Source organism: Carcharodon carcharias, chromosome 7 (assembly GCF_017639515.1).
Source record: "Carcharodon carcharias isolate sCarCar2 chromosome 7, sCarCar2.pri, whole genome shotgun sequence".
Classification (NCBI taxonomy): Eukaryota; Metazoa; Chordata; class Chondrichthyes; order Lamniformes; family Lamnidae; genus Carcharodon; species Carcharodon carcharias.
This window is the reverse complement of record NC_054473.1, coordinates 129,157,463-129,169,841: the sequence shown is the minus strand read 5'-3', so window position 1 is coordinate 129,169,841 and position 12,379 is coordinate 129,157,463. Positions and strand designations below refer to the sequence as shown.

Below are 12,379 nucleotides of genomic sequence, written 5' to 3'. Positions count from 1 at the left end.
TGAGAAATCTGTGCTTATCTAATTCTGACCTGTTTGCATCCCCAATTTCAGTCACTCCACCTTTACTGGCCAAGCTTTCAGCTGTCTAGGCCCTAACCTCTGGCATTCTGTTCTGTCCACCTCTTTAGCTGGCTTTCCTCCTTTAATGCCTACCTCTGAAGCTTTTGGTCATCTAACCTAATATCACCTTATGTGGCTTGGTGCCATATTTTGTTTAATTATGCTCCTGTGAGGTCCCATGGGATATTTATCACATTAAAGGTGCTTTATAAATTGTTTGTTGCTATGCCCAATAATTTCAATGGAAATTAAAATTGAGCAGCTTCTATAATGGGTGGTCAATCAATAATGTCAGTTTTATGTCCTGGTGGCAAGTTGCAAATCTAGAACTGGGTGTCTGAAGTGGGAAAGTTCTGCACGTTTCAGTGTTAATTCTTATTTTGATAATGGAGTAATTCACAAAAATTCCTTAAAATGCATTATTGCAAAGAGAGTAGGATTTTAATTCTATTCAGGATTGTCTTGGTGTTCTGCACTTGTATGCCAATATGTCATTCTGTATAAAGGAGATGGGTCCACACTTGTGTCTTTTCCTCTTTTTACTCGGAGGTGCAGAACAATGTCTTGTGTTTCTATGTAGGGCTGAAAATTGGACGCCACTGGTGCATAACGTGGACCTACAAATAGGATAGACAGACAATTTAGAAAGTGGAAGGGTGTGAATTATTCAGCTAACAGAAACTATGCTAGCTGTTTTTCTCTCGAAGCAAGTGGCATATTTCTTGCTAAAATGCTCTTTTATCTAGACACTGTTGAGCAGAAATGTACTGCTAACAGTTGGTTACAAATTGGAAACTGCACCCAAGAAAAGGTGTGGAAATATGCCAGTGAAAGTCTGAGGTGCTTTTCTCGCATCGAGGCAGATAATGTCTCTTTTTACATAACAAAATTCGAAAGGCATGCAATGGAATAAAACGCAAAATGCTGGAAATAATTCAACGCCTCACAAAAAGATTGCACTGGGAATGTTGTGATTTTCTTTCTCTTTATAAGAAATAAAGATTTGCATTTATGAAGCACCCTTCACCACCTCAGGGCATCCCAAAGCACCTTTCAGCCAATGAAGCGCTTTAGAAGTATAGTCATTGTTGTACTGCGGCTGCCAATTTGTGCCCAGCAAACTCCCTTAAATACGAAGGTGGTAATGAGCTGATGATCTGTTGTGATGTTGATTGAAGGATTAATCTTATCCAGGGCATCAGGGATAACTCCCTTGCTCTTTTTCAAAATTACAGCTTTTACACCTACCTAAGAGGGCAGACAGGGCCTCGTTTTAACGTCCCCATCTGAAAGATGACATGGCTGACAGTGCAGCACTCTCTCAGTACTGCATTGAATTGTCAGCCTAGATATTTGTGTTTAGATCCCTGGAGTGAGAATTGAACCCTCAACCATCTGATTGAAGTGTGAATGCCACCAACAACCACAGCTGACACCATTTCATGAATGCTGGTTGTCCTGTGGATTTTAAACTTTTTCAGTTTTTTGATTCAGATTTTCAGCCTTTGAATTTATTACTATTTGTAATATTTGTGGTGGAGTCAGTTTTCTAAAAATTATTAGAAAATTGAGCGAAAGCAGTTACTACCATTGGAAAGTACAGGTATTGACTTATGGTGCAGTATACGTTAATTCGATTAATGCCTTATTTGCAGCTTTACCATGAATTTGCTTTATTGAAGATACCAATTCCCATGCCAGACAATTTTCCTGAAAACAATTTGTTAGTAATGTACAGTATGAGAATTGTGGCCTATGATCATTATATTTGACTGAGTTGCATGTATATTCGCCTAGGTGGTTTAAAAATAATGCTGTGGGTGTTTAAATTTTATTATGTAAAGAAAGTATGGAATAAAAATCTATTTGACCCATCACCCCTATTCTAACACACTGTGTACAGTTCACACTATCGTGGACTGATTTATTTAATCTCCTAAATTGCCGCAGATGAGATTTGGCAGAAGATAATCCTGTGATTTTTTTTTCCTGGGCATTTTAAATTGAGAAAAAAAACCCATATTACTCAAATTCCAGACTGCATTCAACTTTGACAAGTTGCATGTCACATACTTTTCAAGAGCACAAGGCGGTTTAAAGAAGGATTCCTTCGGGAGGTTTTACACTCAGTGATCTACAACTATTTTGCTAGCACATTGGACCTGCAATGGTATTACAGTGCAAAACCTACATGGATCAGAGTTGATAAAAGAATTACAATAATCTTACAAAACCCTCAGAACAGTTCATAATAACTGAGCAAAATACCTCTCCAGCCTACATGTTCTAAACCTAAACAGCCTGTGCCACATTTCCTTGGATCACAATTAATTCCCACTCTACTAATTTAGATGCCCTCAGGTGGGCTAGCTTGCTTTCTCTGTGCCTGTTATGCAGCCTTTTTCTTTGCTGAGTTAGCTGCTGCAGCTTTCCGCTGGAAGAGGTTTCCTGGATAAAGTCACCATGCATGTAACTGAGGTGGAACTTCTGCAAGAATTACTGCAGCCAATGTATTGTGAGGATTTGAAAATGTTTAATTGTAATGTGCCAATTCTTTTAATTGTTTTTCGGTATATCATTTTAAGATCAATTGAAAAGCATCAGGTAAAAACTGAGGAGTTTATATTGAATTGTCAGCCTAGATATTTGTGTTTAGATCCCTGAAGTGAGAATTGAACCCTCAACCATCTGACTGAAGTGTGAATGCCACCAACAACCACAGCTGACACCAGTTCATGAATGCTGGTTGTCCTGGTTGACCACCAATGAAATGCATCATGTAACATGCTGAGTGCAAAATAAGTACTGTATAGGGACAGTGTGCTTGTATATGCATTGCATTTTGTGATTGAAGAGCTGTTTATAAATGTAGGGTTTCACAGATAATTGTTAGTTGAACTCATGTATGATATGCAACAGCTTACAGGAATCGATTCTGACTCAAGTACAGAGAATTGTGAAAGGCGAAGTTGGCCTAGCAATGAAGGAGCAACAAGCTGTTGTTACTTCCAGTATTATGCAGGCCATGCGTTCAGCTGCTGGGACCCCCATTCCAACAACTCACATGGATTTCCAATCCCAGCAGGCTCACATCTTGCAGCTGTTGCAACAGGGACAACTTAACCAAGCATTTCAACAGGTATGTATAGGAAGTTAAATAAAGGCCAATAAAGTGAGTTCAAGAGAAGTAATTAAATTAATAGCTGGTGGTTTATTTTATGAAGTACTTTTATTCCTTGCACATAAATGCTAAGATCTAAATTTATTATTGGTTTAACCTCTATATGGCATCTCTATCACCACTGTAGGTTTTCATGCCATATGGAGATATCTTGGTTAGGTGCTCTTAGCCATTCCATATGATCTGAATTTGATTCACACTTCTTTCTATCAGTAGCAGCCTTTACTGTGTACTGAATGCATTTCTACATTCCGTTTTATCGATTTAATTACACCTCAGAGTCATTTTTGTAAAGTTTACAGTTACAGAAGCTCTATAAAACGTTTGGCTTCACTTGTTTATTGAAAGGTTTTGATGATCAAATACCATAATTCTGATTGAGATGAATTTTCTCCTCTTTGATCGTGATGGGTAGAGGGAACTTGAGACTCCTATGTCAGTAGTTTTTTTTTATTGGAATTATCTTTGGTCCTGAAGGATGTTGCACAATTTTAAAACTGATCACACATCACTCCCAGTGACTGATGTTTATGATGCTTTATATCATCTCATCGTGCCTGTCTTCTGATGTCATGAAATATCCAGAAATGTGAAGCCTACGACCAAGTTCAGTAAAAGACTGTATTCAGGCTAATTCACTGGTCTAGAAATGAATAATTCAATATCTTTTTCCATTTTCATTTCTTCTAAGAAACTTCAGGCCAAAAAGATTAAATGCTATTTTTTATGATGTATTTGCTACATAAATTAACTTGTAGGCTTTCACAAAGCATTGTCTTCTGATTTAATAATTTAAAATAACAAACCTATTGACATTTTTAATCAAAGTTTACATCAACCAACTTTGTTGCACCTGCATTGTGTGGCTGAGTGTAGTTAATTTTCCAGATGCAAAACATTCTCTTCTATCTTTTTAAGTGGCTGTTAGAAAATATGTCTCAAAAAGGATAGTATCTAGTGACTTCCTGTATTTTGATGAACTGAATTCAAAGACGGAACTGAACATGAATGGTCATTTAACCCTTTATCAGAACACTTATACCTTGTTGCTTGACCTTTCTACAATGACCCAGTAATGTTTATGCTGCAGCAATTCCTTTTAAATGCCTGTGCATGAGAATAGCAATTCAACCTGTTGTTCTTCACATAATGTCTATTTTGACAACAAACTGGATGGGGAATGTTGGCCTCTGTGAACTTGTGGTTATCCAAAACTCTCCTGTTTGTGTCCTACCATTCACCAAGTCCTGTTCACCATCGCCCCTGTGTTGGTTGACCTACTTTGGATCCTGGTTATGAAAAATTCCCATCCGTTTTTTAAAATCTCTTCAAGGTCTCACCCATCCTTTGCTTTGTAACATCCTTCAGCCCTACAACCCTCTGAAGTATCAGTGTTCCTCTAATTCTGGCCGTTTGTGCATCCCCGATTTTAATCGTTGCACCATTGCCGGTTGTGCCTTTAGCTGCCAATGTTCAAAACTCTGGAATTCCCTCCCTAAATATCTCTGCCTTTCGACCTCTTCTTAAGTCATTCCTTAAGACACATCTTTTTGACCAAGCTTTTGGTCATTTTCCCTCGTATCTCCATATGTGGCTTGGTGTCAAATTTTGTTAATGCTGCTATGGGACATTTTATTATGTTAAAGTCACTATATATATATATATATATATATATATACACACACATACAACTAGTTGTTGATTATGTTGGGTCATTAGAAAATGTTACAGAATTGTGACGTTTTGTGTACTTTTTCTCCTACCAAATATTTTGTTGCCAAATAGCTAATTTGGAACTGTGATGCAAATTCACGTGATTACAGGCTGGCCAAAAATAATAATAAGGTAATATGATCCAATCTTACTTAAACTGCTTTTCTGCAGAACTGTTGCAAAAAATATTACTGTGCAGCAGCCTACTGGTGGAAGGTTAATGAAGACCCATGTTTCCATTGCCTAAATTCAACATTTACAAAGCATGACAGCACAGAAGCAGGCCATTCAGCCCAACAGGCCCCTGCTGGTATTCATGGAGCTTCTTTCTACCCCTCATCTAATCATCGATATATCCTTCTATTCCTTTGTCCTTTGTGTACTTATCCACCTTCCCTGTAAATACATTTATACTATTTATCTCAATTACTCCATGTGGTAGTGAGCTTCACTTTCTAACCACTCTCTAGGTAAAGAAGTTTCTCCTGAATTGCCAGGATTTATTAGTGACTATCTTATATTAATGACCCCTAGTTCTTGTCTTGCCTGCAAGTGGAAACATCTTGGAAACTTATTTCCTCTTAGAAAATGTTACAGAATTGTGACGTTTTGTGTACTTTTTCTCCTACCAAATATTTTGTTGCCAAATAGCTAATTTGGAACTGTGATGCAAATTCACGTGATTACAGGCTGGCCAAAAATAATAATAAGGTAATATGATCCAATCTTACTTAAACTGCTTTTCTGCAGAACTGTTGCAAAACATATTACTGTGCAGCAGCCTACTGGTGGAAGGTTAATTGATGCTGAATTATTGTGCCTGTGTAATGAGTGCAGATTACAAAAAGAATTGTTTGGCAGTAACTGGCTCTCCTGCTAAGTTGGTAAACAGGATGCTACTTCCTCTTAGGACCTAAATTTAAATACCAAGCCTTTTCGAAGTAGTGTAATATTATCACTAACAAAATGTGTTGCATTTTACTGATTGAGGCATTAAAGTTGCATGTAGTTAAGATTCCATAGGCTGGAAAATCAGCACAGTGTTAAAATTTGCCTTTCTTCAGTCGTTGATAGGAGGCTATTTCTATTAAATTAGTAGAGCAACGTTGGGATGCTAATGGTTGGGAAAATGCAAAATTGAGAACAATCAGATTAATTTGGGGGTGAGGGTATTGAGTTCAGTTGAATCTAACTGTCTTCAAATTTCCAGGCAAAACACATATTGCCATCAATGATTTTTTTGGGTTGCTTCTGATTTGATATGAAGCCTTTACAGTAACTGTTCCGTGTGTCAAAATTGTCACTATTCCACTCAAAGTGCAGTATTCTGTGGAAATGCGCTCCACTTTATGGCAGGAACACTGACAAACGTGAACTGTACAATATCCCAGTTCAAGGAAAGGGTTAATTGCTTAGTGGACTCTGGGTGTTCTCAGAATACAGCTAATAGCCACAGAACATATTTTCATAAATTTTTCAATCCCTGGAGAGCTGAATTTTCCTTTCAGCTTTGAAATGCCAAATAGTTTTTGATGTATCCTCCTTAAAAATATTTACTGAAATTATCCATTGGAATTTGTAAAGCAGGCTTCAGAGAAAAAGAGGGGGTCTAGGTTCTTAGAATATATTTCAGGGGGGAAAAAAGTCAGTATTCTAAATGTCTTTGAATGATTTGCAGTGATATTGATATTACTGTGGTATAAGAGGAATTGGAATTTATTGACATTTAACCCATTGCATTAATCTGTTTGCTTTGCACCTTTTGAAATGTGGATGTGCTTTTAAACACCTATGAAAAACACAGTACTTTTTTTAATGGCCCCTTGTACAGAATGTTTCCTCCCTTTTTTTCCTGGCAGCCATCCGGTGGCGTGATAAATGACCATTCTTCTTATTTGAGTGAGTTGAAACAGAGAGAGTTGACAGACTTTTTTGATTGCGTAGAGCATCATAATTGAGCGCGATTCTAAAAACTCCCTATAATGAAGTGTAATTTATAGGTTTTGCAGAATCACAGGTCATTTAATTTGTAGAAATAACTGAGTAAATTTGTTGATTTTTCTTGCGGTACATTAATTATTGAATAACTGCCATAAGCTAGTAATGAAGTATTGGCTTGAACAACAAACACTTGTTAAAGTAGTTTGCAATAAATTGGGCTTTTAGCTGCCTTCATTAATTATTTTCTATCCATCAGGCATTGACTGCGGCAGACCTCAACCTGGTACTTTATGTATGTGAAACTGTGGATTCTCAGCTGGTCTTTGGTCAGCATCCTTGTCCTCTGACCCAGCCGGTTTTGCTTTCACTTATTCAGCAGCTCTCCACTGATCTCAATTCACGCACAGAACTAAAACTCAGGTAAGGTGCAACATAAAGACAATTAGCAATAAAAAGAAAAACACCCTTGCTGGAAATTTGAAAAACACAAAAGCATCTGAGAGTTCACAGCCTGTCAATTGGCACTTGGCAGAGAAGAAAGGGCTGCTATTTCTAATGTGGGTTTATGTTACCAGACTAATGAGCCAGAGGCCTTATCTAATGATCCAGAGACGACTATGCAACTATGGAATTTAGATTCAGTTTGTTAAATCTGGAATAAAAAAACTAGTGTTTGTAATCGTGGCCATGAAACTACCAGATTATTAAAAATCCATCTGGTTCACTAATGTCCTTTAGGAAAGGAAATCTGCTGCCCTTACCCGGTCTGGCATATGTGACTCCAGACCTGCAGCAATGTTGTTGACTCTTAACTGTCCTTTGAAATGACTGAGCAAGCTACTCAATTGTATTCAAGAAGGTGGTTTACTATTGCCTTCTTGAGGGAAATTAAGGATGGGCAATAAATGCTGGGCTAATTGACATCCTACCTTGTATATAGACTCATACTGTGGTACACCACAGAAGGAGGCTATTTGGCTCGTCGTGTCTGTGCTGGCTGTCTGAAGGAACAGTTCACCTAGATCCACACCCATGTCTTCTCCCCATTGCCCTGCACATTTTTCCTTTACATATAATAATACATTTTCTTCGTGAATGCCTCAGTTGAACCTGCCTCCACCACACTCTCAGCAGTGCATTTCAGATCCTAACCATTCACTGTGTAAAAAAGTTCTTCCTCATGTCGCCATTGCTTCTTTTGTCAGTTACTTTAAATCATTATCCTCTGATTCTTGATCTTTCTACCAATGGGAACAGTTTATCCCTACCTGCCCTGTCCAGACCCCTCATTGTTTTGAATAACTCTATCAAATCTCCCCTTAACCTTCCCTGGAGAGAACAGCCCCAGCTTCTGTAATCTACCTACCTATCTGAAATTCCTTATCCCTGGAACCATTCTCGTTAACCTTTTTTGCACCCTCTTTATGCCTTCACATCTTTCCTAAAGTGTGGTGCCCAGAACTGGACGCAATACTCCAGTTGAGGTCGTAGCAGTGTTTTGTACAGGTTTAACATAACTCCCTGGCTATTGCACTCCATGCCCCTTTGATTTAGCCGATGGTGCTGTATGCTTCATTAACTGCTCTCTCAACCTGTCCTTCCATCTTCAAAGATTTGTGCATATGTGCACCAGGACCCTCTGCCCCTGCACCCCCTTTAGAATTGTATATTTGATTTTGTCTATCCACGTCCTTCTTACCAAATCTTTCATCTTTCTTAACATCGTTCTGCATTATGTTTCATCTGCTACTTGTCTGCCCTTTGCACCAACCTGTGTATGTCCTTTTGAAGTTCTACATCTACACTATCTTTATTTTAAAGTTTTGTATTGTCTGCAAATTTTGAAATTGTGCACTGTACACCAAGATTTAGGTCACATATATATAATAGGAAAAGCAGAGGTCCTAATATCGACTGCTGGGAAACTCCACTACCTTCCTGTAGTCCAAAAAGCACCTGTTAACCACTGCTCTGTTTCCTGTCACTCAGCCAATTTCACATCTACGTTGCTACTCTCCCTTTTGTTCCATGAGCTCTGACTTTGCTCACAAAGTGTTGTGCGGCACTTTATAAAGTACGTTTTGGAAATCCGTGTACACCACATCAACAGCATTACCCTCATCCGCTGCCTTTGTTACCTCATGAAAAAACTTGAGCAGGTTAGTCAATACCATTTGCCCTTAACAAATTCATGCTAACTGCCCTTAATCAATCCATGTTTGCCCAAGTGACTATTAATTTTGTCCCAAATTATAATTTCTAGAAGGTTCCCCACCATTGAGATGAAACTGACTGGCCTGTAGTTGCTGGACTTATCTTTTCACTTTTTTTTGAACAAGGATGTAACATTTGCAATTCTCCAGCCCTTTGGCACCACCCCTGAGTCTAAGGATGATTGGAAAATTTTGACAAGTGCCTCTGCAGTTTCCACCCTCACTTCCTCATGCATCATTGGATGCATCTTATCTCATGCGTACATCCTGTGATGGAATAAAAATATTGGGATCTTTCATCAGATTCGTATGCTTCAATGAAAGGCACCACCTATTGTGGTAACCCACTTCATGACTTGCTGGCACCCAAGTGAAGTGCTGCATTGCCAAGGTTACTATCTTTCAGGTACGATGTTAAGTTAAGGCACCGTCCCTCTGCTCAGGTGGACATAATTCCTCGGATACTATTTGAGGAAGAGCAAAGAGCTCTTGTTCTACCCAACACCTTGACTCAATATCACTAAAAACAGATTATCTGGTTATCCATTCATTCACTGTGTACGGGACCTTGCTGTGTGCAGGATACCTGCCATGTTTTTCTGCAGAAGTGTCCCCACTTCCAAATTGGCTGTGAAGCAATTTTGGACATTCTAAGAATAGGAAAAAGCAATATATAAATACAAGCTCTTTCTTTCTTTCTCTCAATTGCTGATGGTTGTTGAGTTTTTCCCAGCATTTTCTGTTTATGAAGAATATTATGAAAAGATATAATCATTTTTGTGTTGTATTAACCATACAGTAACCAACCTCCAACTTCATTTCAGTTACCTAGAGGATGCAGTCATGAATCTGGATCACACAGACCCAGTTGCTAGGGACCACATGGGCTCTGTATTGAATCAAGTCAGACAGAAACTGTACCAGTTCAACCAGGCAGAACCTCACAGTAGTGTGAGCAAAAGAGCTCGGAGACTTATGATGATGCTTCAAGGACTGGTGACTCCACTGAGCTAAACTGTAGTCAATAGCTGATGGCATTTTCATGATCTGTAAGGATTGTGTTATAATTATACAATTCACATAGCTGTATGTTACTAATTAATCTTTTTTTAAAATCAAACTCGAGGGCTTGTGTGCCTCTCATCTGTGGTAAGAAAACTATGGTTGGAGCCACAGGTTAGAGCAGTACCCTGATGCATAAGCTGCTTCAAACATGCTCTTTTTCAACTTTCCTCTAATCTGTTAAGGCCATTTTGTATGAATATCTACATGTATGTTCCTCAGGTTAAAAGTAACCCATGTATATATGAAAAAAAAATCTCTTCCCCTCTCATGGTTACATTGATGAAGCAGCTCAGGCTAAATAACCAACACAGAATGCAACAAATTGAGACCTGCATGCTTTCTTAAATGCATCAAACATAAATGAACTCAGTTGAAGAATAGGCTTATGTTCTCCCTTGCCCCTGTTGAATTCCTTGAGGTACTAAACAGCCTCTCATTTGGAAATTCTGACTTCAGAGCTACAGAGGTAAATACAACTGTCAGAAGCTAAGTGAGCATCCAAAAATATTTTTTCAGAATATTTCAAATTAGTGTTGGACTGTTACTTTGTGAAATTTCACAGAACATAGTTTGTTTCTATCATGTTAGTTTGGAAGAAAAATAGAAAAAAAATCAAAGCTGGCAAGTTTGTTTATTGCATAATGTTATTCATCATTTATGATTTTGTTGTAATTTTACATTTTGCTTACTTTTTACCTTTAATATGGGAACTTCCTGTTTGGATAATGTTTCAAAAATGTTCAATAAAGACTTTGGAAATTATCTGGATTGGTTTATCCTTAAATCATTAGCACTGATTTACACTTATTTTTAACATTGTTTCCAGATTTGTTTTTACCGATCCACTTGTCAGGTAAACTACTGTCTTGTATATGACACTTTTGTAACTATTTTTGTTGCGTTTTTATGATGGTTCAAAAGTTTGGGAAAACTGTTCTGTAGTCACAATTTTAGAACTGTAATGTTTAAAATAAATGCATTATTTCAAATAAAACTTGTGGATATAATGTGTTAGAAATTGTACAAGGGTGGTTTGAAATTTGGAATAATGGTTATTTAAGCTGTCAGTTCACAGTTCATTTTCGGTTCCCAAGAGTATAAGTAACCTAACCAATGCAATCTACAATTTCTAACCTGAACCTCATGGATCAATGGATAATGCATGTGAAATTGCAGCTGCCGAACAAGAAATTATTTTTTCTGCCTTCAGTTGCTGCAATATGAGCTCCATAAAGATACCTTGCTACATTGTTAATACTTTCTGGCACTAAAATTCTCACATGGTTAACCTGCTGCAAGGTTCATTGATTTGATTATTGTCAATTATTGTGCTAGTGTTTTGTAGCTAAATTGTAGAATTGTTAATTACTGAGATTAGTAAGTTGGGCTAAAGAAAACCCAGTGCACCCTGCTTTCAGGATATAGATGTTCTCTGTCACAATTCAATATGCCAGTACCTTATCTTTGTGAATTTTCCCCACAAATCTCAGGAAATAAAAAGATCCACTACAGCATCAAAGGATTTTTTTGAATAAATTATTTCTTATTTTAAACCTGAACTAGAAGTTATTATTCAATAATATAAACATAAATTGGCACTCAGTCCAACACCAGCATCATGGAGGGTGATACAAACTAGTACAGTGGGCTCCAACTGAACTCCAGCATTCGTCAATTTCTAAACAATCCAAGAGTGATGGCTTTCTTTAATTTTTACAAAATCTAGACAAGAGACCTGGCTCAATGTATGACACTTCTAAAGTTGAAAAGAGTAGAAAAGATGTGAAACATTAGATTGAAAGCTTGGGATTTAAAAGCCTGCAGATTGTAGAAGGAAGGAAAAATATGGCGTGAATCTTTATTAAACGATACAATGTAGTTCTTTCTAGGAAGATAATGCAGAGATGATCAAAAAGAGTCCAAGAGCTGTCCAGAGAGATTTGCTACAGTATTTCATTTCCCTCATTTACATATGTTGCTGATGTGATCAAAAGAAATGGTAGCGTGGATGCCATTTGGGAACAAAATGCCAGATGGTGTTCTGCAGCAGATCGGCCAGTGCAAAGAATACTGGAGTATAGCTACTTGTTCCAAATGCACTTCACCCCGATATTAATTTTTATGTCTGGTGATCCTGTGTGAACTCAATGCTCATACATTTGGGGTTGATCTGATTTTTTTACCCACTCTTGTGCATTTAATGGAC

General features: G+C 37.7%; 1 protein-coding gene across 3 annotated transcripts in view; it reads left to right on the top strand.

The window, feature by feature from the left end:
• The window catches only part of edc4 (enhancer of mRNA decapping 4), a 96,497-nt gene extending 85,562 nt beyond the window's left edge, over positions 1 to 10,935 (top strand). For all 3 annotated transcript variants that reach the window (XM_041190920.1, XM_041190919.1, XM_041190918.1), the window contains 3 exons: positions 2,980 to 3,199; positions 7,152 to 7,315; positions 9,933 to 10,935. In XM_041190920.1, the coding sequence (XP_041046854.1) occupies positions 2,980 to 3,199; positions 7,152 to 7,315; positions 9,933 to 10,122 (574 nt within the window). In that variant the 3' untranslated portion in view covers positions 10,123 to 10,935. The remainder of the gene's footprint in view (positions 1 to 2,979; positions 3,200 to 7,151; positions 7,316 to 9,932) is intronic.
• Positions 10,936 to 12,379: the final 1,444 nt, after the last annotated feature.